The sequence below is a fragment of the Ochotona curzoniae genome, unplaced genomic scaffold (assembly GCF_017591425.1).
Source record: "Ochotona curzoniae isolate NIBS_2020 unplaced genomic scaffold, NIBS_Ocur_1.0 contig_2599, whole genome shotgun sequence".
NCBI lineage: Eukaryota > Metazoa > Chordata > Mammalia > Lagomorpha > Ochotonidae > Ochotona > Ochotona curzoniae.
The window spans coordinates 7,735,647-7,760,442 of NW_024465520.1; the positions used below are offsets into that span (position 1 = coordinate 7,735,647).

The 24,796-nt window shown below is 43.9% G+C and overlaps 1 protein-coding gene across 1 annotated transcript in view; it reads left to right on the forward strand.

Annotated features, from left to right (window-relative positions):
• The window catches only part of MED12L (mediator complex subunit 12L), a 302,774-nt gene that overhangs the window by 30,173 nt on the left and 247,805 nt on the right, over positions 1 to 24,796 (forward strand). Inside the window, exons 2-4 of the mRNA XM_040974792.1 lie at positions 2,187 to 2,291; positions 7,294 to 7,485; positions 12,273 to 12,432. Of these exons, the coding sequence (XP_040830726.1) occupies positions 2,187 to 2,291; positions 7,294 to 7,485; positions 12,273 to 12,432 (457 nt within the window). The remainder of the gene's footprint in view (positions 1 to 2,186; positions 2,292 to 7,293; positions 7,486 to 12,272; positions 12,433 to 24,796) is intronic.

The window sequence follows — 24,796 nt, forward strand, 5'->3', positions numbered from 1 at the left end:
TTGGAGTAAAGTGGGGGCATTATTGCAAGCTGTGAGCCTCACTTAAGTTGACATAATCTCAGTTGTAAATTTCTAAAAACTCCCGCAGCTGGTGCGGCCTTGCAGGGAGCAAGGGGCGAAGGAGATGGGTGAGGAGACAGGATGACAGGCTCCACGCCGATGCTGATGGTGGCAGTGAGAAGTGGACATTGGTTGTGTAATGCCGATTCAGTACTTGTTCAGGGTCCCAAAAAAGGAGTGCAGTGCCTCATTTGAGGAGAGTGTGAAGTGACCAACAGAGCTGTGACTTCAGATCCCTGTGTCCTCCTGTTTCCGGTTGTGCCTGGGAGGGAGGCGGGCCTCTACGGGCTGGTGCCAATGAGCAGTTGGGAATACAACGGGCAAACTTGTGGCATGAAAGTGAAGCAGGACGAAATGGAACCAACTGGTTCTGACAGCCTTACACATTTCCTCTTGATTGAGCCTGAACGCTATTTTGAGTAAAAACATATGCTGCTACTCAATGAATGTTTCTTGTAAAAGTGTGATGCCAATTCAGAGACAACTGTGTCCAATTTTCTCATCGCAGCACCCTTCCCGAGCTCTCTGGTGCTCCTCCTGTCTGAGGCTGAGACGACAGAACACTTCGTTAGCACGTTAGCTTCATTGAAGTTGGCTGACACCGTGTGCCTTAGGGTGTGGGTGACGTGGCTTTACCCTAGATTTTCACATTTTGTGTTTGAAAAGTGCGGGAGTCATCCGAGCCTTGCTCCAATAAGCGAGCACAGCTCATCCTCTGTGCACGTCATGAGTCCTGTGACCTTCTGTGTCGGGAGGAGATTTGATAACCGGAGAACTGAATTTCCTCTAGCAGGGTCTTTTGAAAGCCCGCCAACAGCGTGACCCGCCGAGGTATTAGGAAGAGCACACCTAATTAAGCCAAGTTACGTAGCGCGTCTCCGGGAGATTTCAATCCTCGCCAAGGTGACTTTTTCAGTCTCTGGTCAGGTGCTTACATGTCATAAATATTTTGCCCTAAGGTCTCCTGCCTAATCAGGTGGTGATTGTGATCGATGGTACCTTTCCCCTCCATCCTGCACTTGGAGCAATTACTTGTGAAGAGTAATTGCGTCTTCTCATTCTTATGCTGTGGTTACCATTACTCCAACTGTCAGTAAGATCATTTCTTGGCTTGGAGTGAGGAGAGCAGAAGTAGCTTCATTTACTGAAACCTCTCTCTCTTATTCTTTCAAGTTTGTATTTTAGGAACTCAACTCAATGATAATCTGGGCAGGGCAAGGAGGTTTTTTTTTTTCTTCCCCTCCCCCCAACCCCAACAAGCCTTGAGCTATTTCTGATATGTTATGACCTTGGAGAAGTGTTCCTGTATCCATGTAGGAGATCATTTGAAGGCGAGTGGGAGTTGTAGCTTTGTATTTTTAGATCATATTTTCATGTGGCATTTGTTCTTGGGTGGCATGGTGTCATGGGAATCTGTCTTCCTGGTCTGGGAGTTAGAGCATCGTGTTTCAGTTCTGGCTTTGTCCAGTTGCTGCTGTGGCTGAGCCAGTCTCACTTTTTGCGTCTGTAAAATGGATGGGAGGATGCATGCCTGTCCTCCGCTTCCGAGTGGGTAAAGGGAGCGATGAGGAACGTGTGAAAGAACTTGGCAAGCGCTATGCTTATGTCTGTGCTGGGTGCTCGTGGTGTGTGGTTACACTCACGGAGCTGGTGCTGAGGAACCTGCCTTTCTGACTTTAACCCATCCTGGTGTCTGAGAAGTAGCTTGAGCCAGCTTGGCTTCAGCATGAAGGGCGGATGTGAACAGGGGCTGGGCCGGAAGGAAGAATCAAACCGTGGAAACAATTTGAAAATTCTGACTTGTGTTTCTGGAGAGGATTTTTGCTTTTTGCTGTTGTTGTTGTTCATTTTCCTATTTTTTTCAAGTTACACATTTTCAAAGTTTCAGAAAAGTTCAAAGAAATGATAATGCAATCCATGTTAATGTTTGCCACACTTGCTGAGTTTCCTTGTGCATTTTATATACTGGTTTTTGATTTTGGTTTTCTGCTTTGTTTGACTGTTGTTCTTTCAACAATTCCCTCCTACCGAGCGTAGCAAAGTCGGCCATCTCCCAGCCTGCAGTGTGCTGGATTAAGTTGAAGCTTTTACATCCCTTTGCTTAATCGATATCTTCTCTTGCACAGGATGAACTCACTGCTGTGAATGTAAAGCAAGGCTTCAACAACCAGCCAGCCTTCAGTGGAGATGAACATGGCTCAGCCAGGAATATTGTAATTAACCCGTCAAAGGTAATGGTAATTGTTCCCTACAACACACGAGTGTGGCACCACCCTGTATAGACAGTTAATAATGATCAGTTGGTGTTTCAAACCCTAGTCTGCTTTCCCACTACACTGAAATTTCCCGTGTGCTGTCCCGCCCCAGGGGTCAGGCAGGGCTCTGGAGTCTCCTCAGGATCTAACACCACGCTGAACTCCAGTCCCTTCTCCACCGAGGCTTTTCATGGCTGTCATTATGGAGGGCTTTAAGCCAGTTGTCTTGTTTTTGAGTTTGATTTTCTGGATTTCTTTGATTGCTTCCTCATGACAGGACTTAGGCTAAATGTAGTAAGACTGCGTCCTGCACTGCATTGTAGTCGGAGGCGTGCAGTGCCAGCTTGCTACCCTGCTGGTTCTACTGAGCTGGCTCCCTTGAGAGGCTGTGTCCATCTTCTTCCTACGCTGGGAAGATAGTATTCTCTACCTTTTTGGTAATCTCTACAGGGCGATACTTTGAGACAGTGGTGGCGAACGTGTGGCCAGTGGGCCGTCGTAAAGCCTGCAGAATCAGTTGGATTGGCCCTGCCAAGGCAGCTGCAGGTGGGATTTAAAATTCCTTAAATGCTAATTTTTTAGTAGATCATTTTGTATGGTCTATGTAAATGGCTCTTGGAAGCAAAGAGGTTTCCCACCCTTGCTTTAGGATCAGATGAATGTGCTATTCACCAGAAAAATTCTACTCTATGATTTCAGCATTAAGTGGTGATTCCTGATGAACGATATATTTTACTGGTGAATGCAAAATGCTGATTTTCTAATTATGATTCCTTATGCATGTATATTGGAGTTCTTTTTTGAAAAAGGAGCTTCCTTGAGACTTTCCTATCTTGAAAGACTGAAAATTCCCCCAGTCCTCTAGTTCACTGCCCAGATGGTTAATAGTGGCTGGGACATGCCCCAGGTCACAGTTGGGAGTCATGACATCAATTTAGGTCTCCTATGTGGTGACAAAAACCCACTTACTTGAACTCTTATCCACTACCTCTTAGTGTCCACATTAGCAGGAAATGTGGATGTCCCAATTGAAATCTTAACTGCTGTGCCAAATATTTCCTGTGGTTATTCTTTTAGCCTTTAATTTTCTTTAAGAAAATCCACTTGAGATATTTTGGTGATTTGAATATAAACTACTTTCGTGCAATTAACAATGTCATATAAATCAGAAGAACTCAACGTGCAGGTGGATTCCTACACTTCATTCCCCAAAGATGAGCATATTTAAGGTTTGTGTATCACTCTGGGTTTTTTTAGGTAGGTGCCCACGTGTGTATTCAACCACATACATCATTGAGAGTGTTAAAATTACCATGAAGTACTGTTTTCCAGTTCCGTTGAGCAGACACGATGCTTTGAGTTGACTTTTTCCAGTTTTGAGATGCTTCTTCTTACTACCTAACGTTTACATCTCTAAGCACATTTGTACTATGTGCAATCCTCACTGCCTGTCTCTAGAGCATGTTCATTTTCCCTAACTAATCTATTTTTTATGAACAAAATGTCGTTTTATTTGCCTGTTTCCCACTCCATAGCCAACATAGGTGAAATCCAATTGCTACTCATTGTTATGACCCACTCATTGCACCGTGTGTGTGCTGCGATTGAAGCCTCCACGTGTGCTCTGTGTGCTGCTTTCCTTCTTTAGGATCACTCCCAGAAACACAGCACTGGGAAACAACAGGAATCTGTTTTCTCACAGTCTGGAGCCAAGGTGCTGGCCCGGGGAGCTGGGGCGCAGGCCCGAGCAGTCGGGACGCCGGCCCGGGGAGCCACGGTGCTGGCCTGGGGAGCCAGGTGTGCTGACCTGGGGAGCCAGGAGTGCTGGCCTGTGGAGCCGAGGCGCCGCCCGGGGAGCCAGGTGTGAGCCAGTCTCCAGCAACACCTCTCGTGGCGTGCCCAGTCCTCAGCCCTTTCTCATAGCCCTTCTTATAGTTATCGTTTGTTGGATTAGAGCCCACCCTACCCCTGGCCAGCTTACACATCACCTTTTTAATCTCCACACACAGTTGCATTGGGAGTTGGGGTTCCATTGTTGGAATTTGAGGGCAGGGGACACAGAGTCTGTAGCAGAATATGACTGGTCCGTGTCCCTTGATATGAACTGCTAGATGATTCTGTGTCACTGTCTCATCATCAGTTTAGATAACTGAAAAAACAGAGGTGGCATCCATTAAAACTTGAGCGCTCACTCCTGATTCACTCAGGTACCCAAGCCTTCAGAAGGGAATTTGACTTTATAAATATGAAATATATAAATAGAAGTGTAGCCCCCTTTTCCTCTGTATTACCTAATGGATTATTGTCAAAAATAGCTTGGAATGGGTAGAAGCATGTGTTACATTTAACCTTTTTGAGGTTAAACTCACGCCTTGTTTGAGGCACTATGAGTTATAGGGACCTTTTGAGGACGTTTTGGAAATGGCTATTCAATTTGTAGAACTATAGAATCTAAATTTTGGAAGTTTACTCTAAACCTTTGCCTGTGAAGTCAAAGTGAAGACTAGTTGATTCTAACATGATTTGTCATAGCAGAATTTGGGAAAAAGTATTCCAGATGTTCATTAACAGTTCACTCCATAGTTACATTATATAATTGTAATGTTACATGTTTGCAGCCTTGTTTTATGTGTGCATAAAAATGAAGTTCTGCATACAGATACATAAGGCTGTCAGGCATTGACCAAGTTTGCGTCATGAAATGGACATACGAGAAGGGAAAAATAATGTATGTTCTAAGTATTTGTACAAACACTAGAACACATATGTGACTAAATGAATTGGTTACCTGGAGGACTTGAGAATGAATCCCTCTAATTTATTTTTGTGACTTCCAGGTAATCTGAATCTGTTGTTAACACAAAATGTCCAAATTATTTTCCCGATTTTTTTGAGTCCCAGTCTGCGTTTTCTCCTCCATGTCTCTTTCAGAAATTTTAACTATGGTTTCACTATGTACTAGTTTACAGTTTGTTTGCAGGAATGAAAACATGTTACAATCGCCATGTTCCAATGCTATCGTTAAATACATAGACTAGAGTATAATTATATACAGCAGATTTTTCATCCTACTGTTTTCCTTACTTTTATATACTTACATAATTGCCCATAAGAGACATTTTAAATAAAACGATCTTTAGAGGCAGGTGTTCAGCTCAGCGGTCATGCAGATCAGTCTGCCTAGACTTGGTACCCAGCTCTGGCTCATGCCCGTGCAGACCTTGGGACACAGCAGTGATGACTCAGCAACCGGGAGAGCTGCATCTAGTCTCCCAGTTTGCATTGTCGACCAGCCCTGGTTCATCACTGGCTGCTGTGGGTGCTCGCTGAGTGAACCAGTGGATAGGCGCTCTGCCTGTCTGTTGTCTTCTAATAAAATAAATAACAAAAAAAAACACCCCATTTTGGTGCTAAGTGTTTTGGACCCTTGGTGCAAAACCCAAATATTAATTGAGAAGTTTCAAAGTAAACATTTGAATGCTAGCTTTTGTAAACAAGGGCTTTTTGCACTTAATTTGCTCACTGAGCATTCTGCAAATATTTTCTCTTAAAATCACCGTTGTTTTTGGCTTTTTTTTTTTATCTCTTTAAAGGTGTCAATTTATTTACATATGCATAGGATCATTACAAATTCAAGACTTCTATTTACTCCAGTTTTTATTTTCTTATCACATCAATACCAAAACAGACATTTTATCACATATCAGCCACAAGGATTAAGAATTGGCAACCTCTATTAGAAACAAATTGTGTACCTTTCACCCTGGTAGGTAGTTTGTTTATTGACTGACGGGTATTGGCAAAGTTGATGTTTTATTTTGCTTTCCCAAGGGTGGCTTTTTAAATTTTAATTCTCCTTGCACTGTTTGTTTAAAAATCTGTTAGATATTTGGAAGATCCCAACTGATTTTCTCTGGCATCATTGCAGTATTAGAAGTTTCTTTATTCCTTCATTCTTGCCCTTTCCCCTTTTAATTTGGTTAAGATGAAAGAGTTAGCAATTTGCAGAAGCCACACTTGCCTGTTTGAGGCATTCAGAGCAGATAAAACCAGCTTTCTCTCAGAACCCCTGTGCTCAAGAAATTGGCAGCCCAATGAAAAAAAAAAAGGTTGAATACCTGATTTATTTGAACCTTTTGTCATTTTCCATTTAAATACATTACTCCAGACGCTCTTTTGAAACATGGAGTATGAACAAAGTTGCCTTTCCTAAAACATGTGCATTTAAGATGAGGCAAGAAAAAGAATGATGGCTGTGTGATTACTAGGATTCTGTTGTTGAGCTCCACCCCTCTCTGGGATGACGCGGTCCTGAAGGGTCGTGGACAGGAAAAGCAGGAAGTACTGCTGAAGGTAAAGCAGAGCTCCTTTGCTTCAGATTTATTCAGGATGTAATTAATTTTATGCCAGAGATTTCCAAAGGTGGTGCTTTTTTTGTTGAGCTGCTTGCTAATATCAGAACGAAGGGTTGTCAATTTTTGCACCATGTTGGTGCAAAGAAATCAAAATTTGTGACTTAAGTTGCCAACTTCTTTTCTGATGGACTGAATGGAGATTTTCTTTTTTTTTTTTTAAGATTTATTTATGTTTATTACAAAGTCAGATATACAGAGAGGAGGAGAGACAGAGAGGAGGATCTTCCATCCGATGATTCACTCCTCAAGTGAGCGCAACGGCCGATACTATGCTGATCCGAAGCCAGGATCCAAGAACTTCTTCCGGGTCTCCCACACGGGTACAGGGTCCCAAAGCTTTGGGCCGTCCTCAGCTGCTTTCCCAGGCCACAAGCAGGGAGCTGGATGGGAAGTGGGGCTGCCGGGATTAGAACCGGTGCCCATGTGGGATCCTGGGCGTTCAAGGCGAGGACTTCAGCTGCTAGGCCACGGCGCCGGGCCCTGCATGGAGATTTTCAACGCAAGCAGTAGAGGTGAAACACTAATGTGTTCATTGTGTTAAACTTTCCCCCCTCTTTCCACAGATTGGAGCGTATTTCAGCAGCATATTAGCTGAGAAACTAAAGCTTAACACTTTCCAAGACACCGGAAAGAAGAAACCACAAGTTAATGCTAAGGATAACTATTGGCTGGTTACTCCTCGGTCCCAGAGTGCAATTCATAGCTGGTTCTCTGACTTAGCAGGAAGTAAACCACTTGCCATCTTGGCAAAAAAGGTATCAAGTACTTTTTACGTTTGATCCTATAGAAATGAAGCTGTCTGAAACGGTGTACATTTTGACTCACCAGTTGTAACATTGGGAAGCTTCGTGGCAGGTGTCAGTGACCTGCTGTCAGCTTTAGTTTGAGACTGCGGTGTCTAGGACATGTGTAACATCAGTCATTCCGTGCAGCAAGCAGTTGTTTGTGTAGGTCCCAGGTAGACAGAATTTCAAAATCAAGAACAGGTAGTAACATTCTTTTTTTTTTTTTTCAATTTTCTTTTAGGTTTTTTTTTTTGTTTTGTTTTCTTAGGCCAAGGTGTCCAAGATTTGTTAAACATGTTCCTCAGGAGTTTATTTCCTTGACTTCCGGAATACTCAGCCAAATGATTCATGCTCAGTCTTACCAAGTGGAGCACAGATTGTGGTCCTGTGGGACCTGCTAGTGCTCGTGAAACTTGCATTCTTCTTGTTAAGCGGTGGTAGGAGGTTCTTTCAAAATCTTTGCTTTTGGTCACTGCTGTCAAGTGAGATAAAACAGGTTTTGTAGTCTTACAACTTACTATTATTATAGTCAAGATTTTATGAAAGTATGTTGAAATCAGGCCAGAAGCTGGAATGGTCTCTTAGTCTTGCTCGCTGCCTTCTTGCTCACCTTCTAGATAATTCCATGGTCTTTTTTGCCCTGCAGCCCTTTCGTTTTGGGGTTGTGTGGTTTCTGTTTCTGGTATGAAGTGTCCGTTACTGGCTTGGGAAGGACCTGCTTTAGAAGGGATTTGTTACGTTATTCCCTAAAGCAACTCTTTGAAAATAGTGTTCGAAGGGTGCAATGGCTTTATTTTGCTGTCGTGTTATAACATGTTGTTGCCTTGACTAGTTTTTAGAAGAGGTTAAAGTCGACCAAAATTCTTAAAAAGCGCGACAATAGACAGAACTACCTTGTACCAGGCAGTTAGCGATAGTATCTCAACCCAGGCTGGACCATGGAGCCCTTCCGTTCCAGTGGTGAACTCTGACGTTGTGGCGTTGCTGTGACTGTGAATTGCGTTGGCAGGCCACACATCGTAGGAATTCCGTTAGGGTTTTGTGGCTTTTAAGTAGCAGCTCCTGTTCTTCATATGGCCAGCCTGAATCTGTTTTTTTTGGTTTTTCTCTTGTAAGAACTTTTCGTGTGTTCCTTGAAATCTGAGTGCTGGGGAGGGGCTGGTGGCCCAGCTTTAGGGGGGCAGTGGTGTCTCCTCTCTCGGTGGGGAGGTAATTAGTCATTGTTCCTCTGTTCATGTTAGGTGTTCCTCAAGTAAGCCCTGGCGTTCATTCTTTTGCAAACTGAAAAGATATTTTCTCTGTGAATCTGCTGACCTGTCCTTTGAAGCAGTCTTTTCTTGGGTATTTCAAAAGTCATTTCTTTGCCCTGCTTAGCATAACATCTTGTTGGGACAGTCACGCCCTTTGAGTTGGGTAAGGACTATTCCTGCATGTTCTTCATAGTAGACAGTTCAAAAGTTTTGTCTTTTCTGATAGGCATCTGTCAGATAGCTTAAGGCAGAAATGCTTGATTTACCTGCTGGGATCCTAGCATTCCTTTGAAGGCTTGAGTTTCAAGAGGTGTGTCGTATGGGCTGGATCATGTTTCTGGACTTTCTGGACTTGGTTTTCTGTTCAGGCAAAGCTCTACAGAGCTGCCACACAGCCCCGTCCAGGACCTTTCAGCTCATTTCTAATCAGCCTGATTGGGAAAAGCCTACTGCTGGCATCTGGCAGTTGGGTTCAGTGCTTGAGGCCCACCTGTTCATGCAGGTGGCTTTGATTCCTACACTTTTCAGGGTTTCTTTTGCCTCCACCCCTGCTAAGCAAATAGAGCCTGTGACCAACAGGAAAGGTGATAGGACAGTTCCTTTGAGTGGAAAAGCAACATATGCTGGGTAACTTAACTTTGTTTTGGTGCTTAGGTGCAAGTCCAGCTTGATTTAGAAACCAAACAGCAGCTCAGTGGTTGGCTAGCTTGAAGTCAGATGGTTCCCTTACTGAAAAGTTGGAAGCCATGGCTTGTTGTAAGGAAGCAGTGTCGGGAAGTATGAATACTTTCCCTTTCCTGAGTCAGTTGGCCCAAACTGTAACAAGCCTTCTTCCTTAATTATGTGATTTCCTTCCCATACTGTGTGTCCGTCTGAATCCTAAACCCCAGTTCCCTTGGCCTTCTGCCAGTATGGCTGGTGCTTTGTACACTACCGTTATGTAAGGTTGATTGGTTGCTTAATTTTATTTGGTGTTGCACATAAACTTTTCACATGTAAAAATGTTTTACTATTTCTTTTTTTTTACCTGTCAGTTGCTGTTCAAGCAGAAACCTTTAGGCATCTATGACAGATAAGTAGTAGTGATTCTTCATAGAGACTGACTTGGCTTTGCTTTTGCAAAAAGGCCTATGTTTAGGCCTTCATCTTCTAATCTTTTGGTGTGTGTAAATGAGAGGCGAACTGTCCAGGACTTCTAAAGTTTACTCCATTGACACCATAGTGTACATTCTCCCGAAGAGCCACCACTCCAGTCTTGCAATGAGTATTTAACCCTGCACTTTCTTTTCCCTGACTTAAGTGGTGGTTATTTAAGCTCACAACCTCATCCTCCATGAAGAACGTGTGCTGTAAGCTAGATGTTTAGGAGGTCTTCTGGTTACAGTGTGTCACCATGTGTGTTGTGGCTTGGGCCTCTGTCGCTTCAGTCCCCTTTGACAGTACGGTCACCTCTGTCGCAGGGCTGATTCTAAAGTGGGCACCCACGACAGGCACCACAGTGGCTTGTTTCTAGGGGCCATCTGCAAATAAAAACAATCAAGAAACCAAAACAACAGGCAACCAACCAAACACAAAAGCCCCCCCAAAAACACCACTTAGTTTCAATTCTAGGACCCACTGTATGCCAGGTATATGAACAGACAAATTTGTAACACATGATGCGAACTATTCAGCACACAAGCGAAGGTTTGGCCAAGAGAAGCATGCTAGGCAGTGTGACTCTGTTAGCTGGATGGAAGCTCTTTACAACGCAAGCTTAGTGGGAGTTTGGGGCAGAGAGACCAGAGCTCTGATTTGTGATTGTAATGTTGGGGGTCCTCAAAGAGACAAGTTCATGGCTTGAGAACACTTTGGGGATAGGCATGTGGCTTAGGCTGTTAAGCTTTCTCTTCAGCACTGGCATCCCATACAGGTGTGGGTATGAGTCTGTTGCTCCAGTTCTGATGGCATTCCCTGCTAACAGCCTGCGAGGAGAAGCAGAGAATGGACCAAGTGCTTAGCTGACCTGAAGAAACTCCTGACTTTTGGCTTTGGACCGTCACAGCTCCGCCTTCTAGATAATTCCATGGTCTTTTTTGGGGATGTGAACCAATGGGTGGAGGTCTGCCCTGTGTCTTTCCTTCTGTTTTGTAACTCTGCCTTTCATATAAAATTAATACTAATAACGAAATCTTTGCAAAGAAAATGAAAACCCGGAGTGGCTCATAACAGTTGCGGGAATGGACCACACACAGTCTTTGTTCTGATTCTCAGGCACGCGTGTCTTGGCTGTGTCCTTGCCTGCAGACCACGAGGTGCAGCCGTGGTGTGCACCGTTTCCAGCCGAGGCGTGTGGGACCGAGACGGTCTGGCCCATGGGCTCCATCCAGGGAGGGGTGGATGGCTGCTCGTGAGCCAACTTGCACATTCCTGCCTCAGCACTGACGTGGCCTACATTCAGAAACTTAACATATAGACAGAGGGGCTGTTCCTCAGATATGTGTAAGGGGTTCTAGAAGAACGAATTAACTCTGTCAAGCCACTCGGTGGTACATTGGGACACTAATTTGCTAAATAGTACCTTTGTGGTCTGAAAGAAATAATTAACCGCCTCAAGTGCCTACTTTCAACCAGTGAATTAATTACCCAGCTATTTCTAGCTCAGTGTTTATTAGGCAGATTCACTGATCCATCATTTTAGCCTCTATTTTAAATTTGGCTAAGGGCAATTTTGGAAGCTATCTAGCAGTTGGTACTCTTTTGAAAGGTTGGAGTCAGAAAGCTTTATACAAAATGGTGTCCCTGGGTAAAAAGCAATGTGGGGAGTCTTTCTTTTTTCTTTTTTTTAAACGAGATCTGTCCTTCTCAATTTTGAGAAATTCTTTGGAAGACTGTCATGAAATAATTTTTTCCCTGGTTTGTTGATAAGATGAATAGCTTTCAGCATGTGAGAATTTGAAAATAATTTGCTTTATAAATAAGAAAGTACAACGGATTAAACAGCTTTGCTGCTGTGTTAGAAGTGCTTTTGAATCTTCCACTTAATGAAAATTGGCTTTGCATGTTCCCTGTTTTAACTACCTGCATTGTTTGAAAATCAGATGTATTTTATTTAATATTAATTTGAAACGGAGAGAGCATGAAGTTGTTTGCTTGATTCCATCTGCTGTTTCCTTCCCAACTGGCTACCGTAGTAGGGTTGGACTGGGCAGAAGCCAGGAGTTTCATCGGGGTCTCCCCAGGTGGAGGCAGGGGCCCAAGGACCTGGACCATTTTCTACTGCTTTCCCAGGCCATTAGTAGGAAGCTGGGTTGGAAGAGGAGCAGCCAGGACTTGAACTGGTACCTGCATGGGATGCTGGTGCTTCAGACAGTGGCTTATTGTGTTGAATCACAGCGCCGGCCCTGGTACGTATTGTTTTGTAGCAGTTAATAGCTTCTGTTTGCCTCTTGCTTCTGTTTCTCCTTTCTTTAGGTTCTTCTAGTGATGGACACAATAAGTTATTATAAATGTGCTGCTTCTTTTTAGGTTCCCATCCTTAGTAAAAAAGAAGATGTTTTTGCATACTTAGCTAAATATTCAGTGCCAATGGTTCGAGCAACGTGGCTGATCAAGATGACGTGTGCCTATTGTTCTGCCATCTCTGAAGCTAAAATCAAGAAGCGCCAGGCTCCCGATCCCAATTTGGGTAAGTAAGACATTACGATAGCTTTTGCATTTCATTTTTGGTTCTTCCAGTGGTTGTCGCTGGCTCCCAGCTTGAGTTGGAAAAGGCCCACGGGGAGGCTTAGGTCACTCATGGTGTGTATAGGAGGGGTAGATGAGCTGGTTCTTACTCATTCACACCCAGAAGTTGGATTCCATTAACAGGTCCTGTTGATAGCCCCTCCAGAACAGAGCTTCTGTTTCAACACTTTTGTTCTTTACCACTCCTGCTGTGGACATACTTGTTCAGGCTGCAGTTTTCTTTCGGCTAGCTCCGGCTGCAACCTCCTGATCGGTCTCCCGGCCCTCCCTAAATGTGTGCTGGAATACAGGGCCCATTTGGGCAGGGCTCTGCTCTCTCAGTCCCCAGGCAGTCCCCTGTGTCTAGCGCTGTGCTGGATGAACCGAAGGAAAACTGACTTCTGCCTGCCTGTCTGCAGCAGCTCTTCGACAGAGGCTTTTGGAGGGATTATTCAAGCGTACTTGGTGGACAGTAATGAGGCCCCGTTACCCAAGTGCGTGGATAACTAGAGGTGAAGATGTCTCTTTAAGGATAAGGTTTATAAGTAGTGGTGTGTGTGTTTGAATGGATGCACACCTCTGGTCTCTAAAGGGAGAAGCAGCCGCGGAGCTGTGAGGAGCGGTGGCAGGATGTACAGATGTCCTAGGACACCTGGCAGTGTGGGAGAAGCATCCGAGTGCTGGCAGGTCCCAGGACACCGGAGAGAGAGCAGGGCCTCCTCTCACAGCACTATTGCCCACCTAACCAACAGAGTATGTGATCTGGACTCTGTGCCTGATGTCTTTCCAGTCGGCATTGTCTCATCACCTCTTGAATGGGAGAACTGAGTTTTCTCTGTATATGAAAGTAACAAAAAACCAACCGAACACCCATTGGGCCGAAAAAAAAAAAATCCAGATAGTTGTGTCTTAGTGTTGTCTTTGTGGTTTTTTTTTTATTATCTTCATCTCTCTGAGTTGCATTCCTGTCCCGTACCCCCAACTTTATGATTTAGGAGAGAATGAAATAAATTATTGAAATAATACGTTGCACTGTACTTCACTCAGCCTTGTTGCACATGTACCCGTGGTTCTCACGGATCTGTGTCTCCTCCGGGTTTGTTAATATTTCTCTCCAGGGCTTGGATATCTAGTTATTAGCCAGCTCTTTGACTGTGCATCTGAAACTGAATGTGCAGCAAAACAAAGCCTGTGTGCTGCTGTCTTGTCCTGTTTAGTTTGTCTGGAGAGTTCTAATTCTGCCAGCGTTTGCATGTTGTACTCACTTTTGTTGGCCTGTATGCATCTACTCTGAGCTGTGAGATAAGGCCGTGTGAGAAGTTTGCTGGATCTTAAAGGTGGTACCTGTCATGTAGATGATGGTCAGTAGTAGTTTGAAGAAATAAATGATTGGGCATGCGGCATGTGTGTGTGCGTGTATGTGTGTAATTTTAGTTGTCCCCAAATCTTGAAACTTTGAGTACTGTTAGCCACAGCGGGAAGATTATCCCATTCCTTATGTTCTATTCTTTTTTCCGCCTTTTCAGAAATCAAGTGTTTTCTCTGATGCTCACCTTAGTCTTGATTGTAACTGATACATAAAAATTCAGGAAATGAACACAGGAAATTATTTTTCTTACTGAAATGGAGCAATCTGAGTACAAATGATAGACCCTCATTTGCAAAAACCCATGTAGCGTCTTTAGGAAGTCCCTGATGTGCGTCCCCAAGAGCGCGTGAAGGGCCTGGTGCAGGCGGGGGTGGTTGGGTTTTCTGGGTAAGCACAGCAGCGTTCTTGTTCGGTACCTCGCTTTCATGGTTGCCTTACCACAGTTACCAGCTGCTGTTTTCTTCTTGAGGGGCTGGGGGCTTATCTTCTCCCCTCGAAAAGGCTATTATTTTTGTTATTTTTTGTCTGTAATGGATGGCTGACTGCATTCATTCACTTAGTCATGTCTTCCTTCATAAGCCTCCCACCACAATTCAGTTTTTTGATGGAGTTTATTTAAAAAAAAAATTTGCAGCTCTTAGGTCTTCATGATTGTGAATCTACGTTTAAAACTGTGAATGTTAACCGCACAGAGGTCAAGTGCTGCTGCCCCATTTGTCGTGGCAGAGAACATAGGCGCTGACCTAAGGAGTGCCTCCGGCTAAAAATAAAAACATTTTTAAAATTCATGAATGGCTGGACGCTTATACCTCTAACCTCTCAGATCTCACATCTTGGAAAGAACACTGGACTTTGGTTAATTTTGTAGTTCTCCCAGTAAGTGCCGAGTAACTTCAAGGAAAGTCCTTCAGCTGCCTAAGTGTTATTTCCTTAGCCTGGGTCCTGTTCAGTGTCTGGGTTGCCATTGTCATAATGTTTTAATCATCCATCTGGAGCAGTTCTACTTTTGCTTGTTTGTTTGTTTTGTTTTTTCCTTGGTCTTGATACTTTTACAGTGGGCGAGCCAGTTAATTCTTAGAATGACCACCGGTTTACTTTCCTCTGATTCCTCGTGGTGACTTTAGGGCTATGCACTTGGGTAACACTATCATTGAACTGCTGCTGTGAACATCTCACTGCATCGTGTCCTCTATTGTCCCTGTATGGCTGGTGACAACTTGAATCCTCATCTGGTAGTGTCTACTGGATTTCTTTTTGACACTTAAGATTTTACCCAGTGTAATTCCTGAATGAAGTAACGAGGTAAATATTAGATTCTTACGCATGGCAGAAAGCGAGGGCATTATCTTCTGGGTGCTTTATGAAAAGTGCATTTTTCCAATACTTGGTTTTATTTTGCTCTCACCTTGTTGCACCTGAAACCTCTCACTCGTTTTCGGCACCTTGTCCAGTTTCTTCAAGGAAACGACGTGGTGCATTTGGAAGCAGTTGGCTATGTAGACATAATCATAATGCAGCAAGTTTCACACCCCAAATAGCCGTAGAGCCAAGCAGGCGTGCACACATGTTTGTGTTGAATTAGATTCAGAAGATTGACTTGCAGTAGTAGGTCCTGTGCTCCAGCTTTGATGGTGCAAAGAGTTGTTCAGCACATTTGGGGCAAGATTGACTGTCACGTGTCACCCATTTCTTGCATTGCTTTTATGACTTCTGTTGTCTTGATGATTCTTCTTAGGATTAGCAAAGTGCTTTCGGTAGAACTGGCTTTTATTCTTTTGTAATAGAAGCATATGTTTTATTTTCTTTTCCCATGTTCAGTGTTGGAAGAGAGCTATAAAGCGTGGCTGTTTGCTTTTATGGAACAAAGTCTTTCCCAAAGCAAGGTGGCCTAATAGCAGTAAGGAAGCCACACGGAGCCCCTCACTCACATTCTGCAGTCATTTAGCCATCTGAGATGTAGATTGTGTGGGGTGCTGCCCTGGTGAGCAGGCAGCTAGAAAAGGCACACCCAGGGCAGTGAGCACCCCGTAAGTCAGATGAGCGGATCAAAGGGACCAGGGTGCATGGGGGCGGGGGCGAGAATTCTTGAGTCGCTGCAAGGTGGGAGCATTCATAAATCGGAACATGAGGGCCAGAGTTTCCAATGCAGGGTAATTAGGAAGGCTTAGAGTTTGTAGTTCTCAGTTCTTATGAGACCTTTACAATTGAAAAAGAAGTTGGTGGTGGTGGACTTGATATTTAGAAAATGCCATGAGAGGTAGGTGGCTGTTGCTTCTTGGGGGGAAAGTATAAATTAAAAAAAAAAAAAAGCCCAGAAACATGCACACTAACAGTGAGTTATTAAGGCTTTGAGTGGATTAGGAAGTATGACTGTATTGCAGCAAGCATTTGTTCTATGATTCAGATGTTTCTCCCGTGAGAAGCCAACAGTAAGCCCCTGTGTTTCCCACTGTGCTGCTGTCACGGGGACCCTTAGCTTTTTGGGAATGCTTCTTGGAATCCTAGCACCAGGGTCATCAGGGGCTGGGCCAGGTGGGAGCCAGGAGCTGGGAGTTCAGCTCCAATCTCCCAGTGTCCATGACATCGAAGCAGGTCATGGAGCCATTCCTGCTGTGTCCCAGGCATGTATTACCAGGGAGCCAGAATCGCAAGTGGAGGCGAGAGTGTAACACCCATGTGGGTGTCGCACTGTGCTCAGCCCAGGTCCTTCTGTCCACCTGTGGGTTCTCTGCTAGGCTCCCTGCTGCACTGTGACATCATGTTGACCTCTCCATAGCAGGTGTTCCTCAGGTTCTTGGTACATTTTGGACTGAGAAGGTCCGAGGGAGAGATCTTCACTCCCATGCCACGGATGAGCTCGCCGACATTCGGATCTTGTACACGAACCTCTCACTGGATGCGTCCAAAGTAGGCTCCGTGGCCGGTGGGGACAGAATGAGAATGCGGTCACTGCCACAGTTTGGGTCGGGGCAATTATGCGGGCAGTCCACATGATGGAGGAGAACGGAGGAGGAGGTAGAAGCCAGCCAGCCAGATGTGGAGGCTGTTCTCCAGGGTCCAGGGAGCTTGCGAGTCCTGCGCCATGTTCGGGGGAGATGACTGAGATGGGATTTGGAAAGAGACATTTTCTGGGATCACACGATGAAAGGGATGAGGGAGGAATGTGTCCAGGAAGGGATTTTTTTTTACCATTTTTAAAAATTACTATTGTCATTTTATGATAGAGTTCCATAGGCCCTGGTATTTCCCTTATCCCGTCACCAAAACCCCTCCCCCGCATACAGATTCCTCTTTATAGTCACAATAGTACAGTTCTTCATAAGCAGTCTTAAATACATCGTTGTGAGCAGGGACAATGGCGGAGACTCCAGCATCCAATTGTCAAGATATCATTTTCATTGGGAGTCCATCTTTGATCTGGAAGTACAAGTGCATATTGCATTGTATCCTCACGTCTGAATAAGACAGTCTCCATTACACAGCTACTGTATATCCCCTTAAATGAGAAGCCGCAACACAAAATCAACAGGGAGAAAAAGGAAAATGCCATGAACTTAAATAACATGCTACTGAATAACTAATGTTGCTGAAGAAATGAAATGCTACTGTATGACCTATGAGTCAGTGAAGAATCTAATACAAAAAAAAAAAAAACCTTTTGAAGAAATAAAATGTAAAAAATGTCAAAATCCATGAGATACAGTTTCCACTAATCTTTGTTGGTGAGATGTGTCTCCCGTAGGCAACAGACCGAGTTTTGTTTCTTTAATCCAGCCTACTAATCTGTTATGTGTGATTGATGGGATCAAGCCATTTAATTCGGGGTTGATAATTTGGTCCTGTCATTTTAGCAACGGATTGGTCATTGCTTGATTTAGTCTTCTGATGTGATTTTACTGGGATGCTCTTCACGTTTGCATTTGGTTTTGGTGGGTGCTATTCCATTTGCCTGTCAAGACAGCATCGTTCAGTGAGTATCATTTGTATAGAGCAGGTCTGTAAGAGTCGTGTTCTTTGAGCTTTTCTTACTGTGGAAGAAGTTTATTTCATTTTTAACGACAACGGAAAGATTTGCTGGGTATATTATTCTGGGCCAAATTTTTTTTTTTTCTTTTAGAGTTTGGAATATATCGCCCCATTCTCTCCTGGCCTGTAGAATTTTCTAGGACATCAGCTGTGAGTCTGATTGCCGTCCCTCTATAGGTCAATTGATTTTTTTCCATGCGCACATTTAAGTATCTTTTTCTCATGCTTGATTGAAGATAGCTTGATTATCATGTGTTGTGGTGAAGATCGCTTTTGGTCAACGCTGTGGGGAGTTCTGTACCCCTCCTCGGTGTTGTTTCCCAATTCTTTCTTCAGATGAAGGAAGTTTTCCTTTATTATCTCATTAATTAATGATTCTTTAACCCCAGCTTTTTTTTCTGCACCTTCTGGAAGTCTCATAACTCTTAAGGGAGACTATTAAAGGCTAAATTTAGTTAATTTCATCATCGTGGCAAGAAATGTCTTCCAACTCTGAGATTCTTTCTTCTGCTTCATTCATTCTGTTCTTGAGACTTTACATGGAGTTTTTAATTTGCTCCAATGTGTCCAATCATTCCACTTTGTTTTTTACACTTGCTATTTCCTGTGTGACATATATCTTAAATTCCTTGAATTCCTGTATGTGCTTCTTGTTGATAAACTTTATAATGAGTTTTCTGAAATCTGTATACCCTATTTTCTCGATGTCTTCCTCAGTTAGCTTTGAGGTTGGCAAAGGGTTTTGCTCCTTTGGCAAGGGAGTCTTCAGTAACATTCATTGTGCCTCTGTCTCTTTTGCTCTTGTTTGTTATACTTCTGGTTAGCAGCATCTTCTCCTTAGGGCAGCTTTCTTAGCTGTGTCACCCACAGGTCTACAGTTCGATTTTAGTTATTGCGATTGTTACTCGATTCTTGGGCCACTGCTTCCAGCGAGTTTCAGGTGTGGCCCTTGTGTCAGACCTCTGCTGTGGTCTCCATTGTCCCAGCTCCTAACATGCCACACTCCACCCCCTTGTGATCCGGTGCTAAGTCTGTACTGTTGTCTGTACAACCTTTCTCCCACTTCCTGTTCAAGCAGTTTCCAGGATTAGGGAGGCACCAGGTGTCCTAAATAGCTAGGCTGTTGGTGGTGCTCATGTTGCCGAAACCTGTTGGCTGTTAGGTCTGGCGGACAGACGGACCTATTTTGAGTGATAGGATGCCAAAGTCAGTATTATTTTCAATGTGGAAACAATGCCTTGTACTGATGTGTGACGTCACTCCCAGCTCAGCACGTGCACAGCTCACTGTTGTCCCTGCAGTCTCATAGTCCTTGTCACCCTGTACAAAACAGCACCTGCTGTGCCACTGGTGGAGTTCTGGATCTGCTGGTCATTTGGTCTGGGGGCTACTTGGACTTTATTTTGATAGAATCTGTATGGTGCCACTTTTTTGCAATTTGTTGAGCTCAGAATGTTCCCAGCTTAGTGCATGCACAGTCCTGTCCCATAGCCTTTGCCTCCTTACAACAAGGTGATGCCCAATTTGGCCCTCCTGTGGGTTTTGACTGTGAAATCCACCCTGTTCCTGCACCACCTGTTTGGGATCTGCTACTCTGTCTCTACTCCTGGTCAAATCAAACAGACCAGCAAGATGGGCAGTTCTTTGCCTGGGTTCACCTCCTGCGCCCCTGGTGAACTCCCCTTCCTGCCTGGCTGCTGGTGGAGCTCCAGCCAGTTCAGAACAGCTCTGAACCGGTGCAGTTCAGATCACTGCTTGCTGAATACCTCTGGGGTGTTGGTCACTACAGTACCACAGCGTTGTCTTCTGCTTTCCCATGTCTGTCAGCCTTCATGTGCCCCTCTGCCGTCACTCTGTCCTCTCTTGTTTCCTGGAATGTGCCCTCTCTGCTTCACTCTGGCTAATGTTTCTTTAACATCTCTTTAAACATGTCCTTACCCTATTCTGCCATCTTGATTCTCTAGGAAGGGATGTGTCTGGCAGAAGAATGGTGTTTGTGCAGAACTGGGGCAGGGCATCATTTTTGATGTGGAGCTGTTGAATTTAGCTTTGGCATCAGCCACCTCTGGGCAGGGATGGGTGAGAGGCTGCTGGAAGGTTTGTTGGGCTGCCCAGGCATTTGGGCTTCCTCTGGTGGTGGATGGGGTGCCATGGAAGGGTTTATTAGATCATCGCTGTTTTAGCCATCTGTGTGGTTTCGTGTCATAAATAGAGGTGGTTGACAGTGCCAAGGATGACTCAACACCTCTACTATGTTTATTTTACAAAGATTAATTTCTTTGAAAGGCTGAGTGACTGGGGGTGAGAGCCGGGGGTGGGAGTGGTGGTGGGGGGGGGTGGGTAGAACCATCTGCTGGTTCGCTCCCCAAATAGCCACAAAGGCTGGGGCTGGGCCAGACAAAGTGAGGAATCTGGAACACTCTTGGATCTCCCGTGTGGATGCCAGGGGCCCCCATGCTTGGGACATTTTCTTGTTTCCCAAAATGTGTTAGCAGGGAGCTGGATGGGAAGCGAAGCAGCCCGAACTCTTGCATGGTGGCATCCACTTTGTCGTTTGCCAAATGTGTGCCAAGCAGTGGGCAGCACACAGTAGATGTAGACTGTTAAGAATATGCTACAACTCCTACTGGAACTACTGCTATTTCCAGGCAGGACTAATGGATTCTTTTACGAAGCGCACCGGGAACTCTACAGATGCTATTGGTAATCATTGTAACAACCCTGCCGTGTAGGTTTTTATGATCTCACTTTGTGTGCGAAGGAGCTGATTCTCCGGGCAGTTAAACACCTTGCTGGCAGCCCTGGAGTTAGCTCAGCACCCAGGCCTGTTTGTCTTCCCCTTCACCTGCACTCTGAGGTGCTGCTGGTTGGTGGTGTCGCTGTTTGCGGCTCTGCGTCCCTGGAGGCAGCAAGCATCTGTATGGTGGAAGGATGCCTGAGTGAGTAGGCTGCAGGGCTTGGTGAGCTTGGGCAGCTGTCAGCATTCTTGTCCTCCCTGGTGCTATGGGCAGCAGGAGGGGCAAAGTGAGAGGAGCCACAGAAACTAGGGAAAGAGAAATAGGAAATGTCCTGTCAAATGAACAGCCCTAATTCTGGCTCGGAAATGTTGGGTGTTAAATATGGTGGAAGTGACAAGACCTATCATGGACATCAAACTCCCCCCCCCCGCCACCCCCTTAAAGCAGAATGGATAGATTAGAAAGAGCTTAAAATGTTCTGTGGTTAAACTGCCTAGGGAAGTGCTCTTTCTACCCTGCAGTTACTGCACCTGAGCTTCTGTAGCATTGGGCATTGGAGTTCTGCGAGAGACTTTTCTTTGTTGACTGTACCCTTGGAACCCCTATCTTTATCACTGCCCAAATACAAAGAAGAAATAGCTACCCTTCCTTCACCATAGTTCATTAATTTGTGACATAGTTGCTTAGACATTGAACTGCAACATAAGTCCTGCCAAACACGTAATTGACAGGCTGGTTTCTTATCTAAGCCAACCAGCTTGCGTTCGCTGTGGGTCCTTGAAGACGGCACGGTCTGACTTTTTTTTTTTTTTGATTCTGGGGACATGCTTCAAGTCAAGATTGCCTGCATATATCCACAGTGTTTCTTACGTTTCATTTGTGACGGAAGAGATATCTACCTTGTTTACTATGAAAATAATCTTGAAGTTAGCACATGACCAATAGCTAGCATTAACTTACCAGTAAAAACCTATCTGGTAAAACCCATTGTAAAATAAAATTAATGGAGTTCATTGGATATGACTTTGGCTCTTGGAACTATTTCATTATCCCCAAAATCTTTGACCTGAAACTTCTAAGATGTATTTTTAAGCTGAGCCAAAAAGTTAATTTTTTTTCCCCATGGGAAAATGGAAAAATGCTTGCATGTAAGGACTTTCCTCTTATTAATTGTGATAAATTATAGCTCTTTCTTCAAAAGACAGAATTATTTTCCCTTGATTTCAATATTTGGAGTAGAAGTTGCTGTAATTGCATCTCGGGTTGAAATGTTTTTTTTTTTTAAACAAAAAATTGCTTTTGGTTATCATGGACTCGTGCAGTTTTGCTTATTGGACATTTCGCAGCTGGCCACTCACTGTTCATTCGGGCGCTCACACTGTCTCGGTGGACTGATGCGAGTCCATTCGCCCTCCTCTGCATCTTTTTGACATAAAGCCATCTTTTCTCAGGACACCTGCTTGCTTTGTGGCACAGAAAGATGCTCTAGGCTCACTTCGTAAGTTTCCTGCCTGAAATGGGCAGTCCGCTCTGCTTTTCCTAAAGAAGCCTGACTCTCTCTAACTGGGAATGTTATTTAGAAGTGAGAACAGGGTATGGAGGCTGCCCGTTGCTACCAGGATGTGCTGGCATCCAGGCCAGATGGTGGATGGATGGATAGAGAAGGATCTCCGAGCTTCGGGGAGTATGTGTATTACGGAAAAAAGATACACATCGATTTCCAAATATTTTTGTACCGAAGTAAGTTGGTGTTTTAATTCTGCTTGTCATGAAATGTTTGACGTGTCCTGTATTTCTGCACGTGTGTGCATGTACGTGGGAATTTTTATTTTTTTTTTAAGATTTGTTAATTTTTATTACAAAGTCAGATAAACAGAGAGAGAGACAGAGAGGAAGATCTTCCTTCCGATGATTCATTCCACAAGTGAGTGCGACGGCCAGTGCTATGCCAGTCTAAAGCCAGGAGCCAGGAGCTTCCTCCAGCTCTCCCATGCAGGTGCAGGGTCCCAAGGCTTTGGGCCGTCCTCAACTGTTTTCCCAGGCCGCAAGCAGGGAGCTGGATGCGAAGTGGAGCTGTTGGGATTAGAACCGGCGCCCATATGGGATCCTGGTGCGTTCAAGGTGAGGACTTCAGCTGCTAGGCCATGGCGCTGGGCCCAGAATTTATATTTCTGTTGTCAGTTTATCTGTGCTAAATCCATTAAAAGATGTCTTTATCAGTTTTTTTTCAATGTTGTGTTTATGTCATTTCTATTACGCAGATCAAATGATTTCTAATAACAGTGGCATGGTTGTTCAAGTCATCATCTTTATCCGGCTACAGACATACTTACTTTAGAATTATATTTTTGTACATTGAACTATGTGGAATTTAATATCTTGGAGCTATTTTTAATGCTAGAATATATTCCAGCTAATTTAAAGTGATACTTTTATATCAACCCGTAGCGTTTTAGTTGATTTTCTATTTTCAGGTCTGAATTGTTTTCACTTTCCCGACATAATGTCATGTTTTGAATAAGATGTCGGGAGACGTTCGACGGTCAAAACTACACAAAAATATATACGACTTGCTTCTGCCACGGTTCCCTTGTAACACTACCTATGTATACCCCGCTGTCATTGGAACTATTTAACAGCTTTAAAATTCTGGTTTTTTAATTCTGCAAATATATATGAATGTCTGCATCTCATTTCCCTTCTATGTCAAAATTTATGTATTGCATATCCTGATGAATAGCTATAGTTTGTTTTTAACTTAGAGGTACCCTGAAGATTAAAGGCAAATCTGTTAATAGAAGAAGAACAGATTTGATGTGTCCCATGGCTATAGGTCCCAGACATCTGCATCGCCCTCCCTCTCTGCTCGTTCCCTCCCTTCCTCAGTGGTTTCAAAGGTAATTTTAACTCACATATTTACAGGCTTAATTTTCCACTTATAATGCTCAGCAAGTAAAAAGTGGAAAGACCACAGTTCCATTGACATATAAACAGGAGCTAAAAATGACAATCCTATCCCAAAGCGACCATTTCATAAATATAAATATAAAAATATAAATATAAATATAAATATATAATTTGCCACATTTCAAAGAAAACACACTATTTGTGTTTCTAAGATTGGCTTATTGCAGTTAGCATGATCCTTGCCAGTTGGATCCATTTTGTTGGATAAGACAGGGTTTTACTTGTTTTTTGATGGCTGAGTAGTATTTCATAGTATCTGTGTACCGGTTTGTCTGGTCATCAGTAGATGATCATCTGAATGGATTCAATATCTTAGCTATTGTTAATCAAGCTGCAGTAAACGTCTCATGCAGATTTACTCTCCTTTGGGCAAGTTCTCAGGAGTAGGGCGGCTGAGTCATACGGTAAATATTTTCACATCCCTGCGGAAACTCCATCCTGTCTCACATAATGGTTGTACTAGTTTACATTCCCACCAGCGGTCAATTAAGGTGCCTTTCACTCACTTTCTCTAAAAAATTATTGTTGTTAATTTCTTAGGAAAGATTTATTTATTTTTATTGGAAAGTCAGGTACACTGAGGAGAGGCAGAGAGGAAGATCTCTGGCCAAAGCTGAGCCAGTCTGAAGCCAGGAACCGGAAGCTTCTTCCAGTCTCCCACATGGTTACAGGGTCCTAAGGGCCATCCTCAGCTGCTTTCTCCGGCCACAAACAGCTGGGAAATAGGACAGTCAGGGTACAGATGTCCATACGGGACCCTAATGCATGCAAGGCAAGAACTTTAGCCACTAAGCTACTGTGCTGGGCCCTGTTTGATTTTTGAATGCTAATCGTTTTGAGGTGATGTAAAATTCCATTTTGATTTTTATTTGCATTTCCTCATAACTAATGGTCTTGAGCAGTTGTTTTTTTTTGTGCTTCTGTTGGCCATTTGTGATTTACCCTTTGAAAAACGCCTGTTCATGTCCTTTGCCCATTTTGTAGCTGGATTGCTTCTTTTCTTGTTGAGTTGCTTGACTCTGTGTAGATCCTGGATATTAATTCTTTCTCAGCTGTATAGTTTGCAGATATTTTCTCCCAGTCTGTCAGTTCTTCATTTGGGCAAGGGTTTCCTGTACAGTGTCGAAGCTTGCTGAGGATCTACCTTTTGTCTGTCTTTGGTTTAATTGCCTGCGAGTCTGGAGGCTTTTTCCAAGAAATGAGCCTATTCTGTGCTCTCTGGGTGA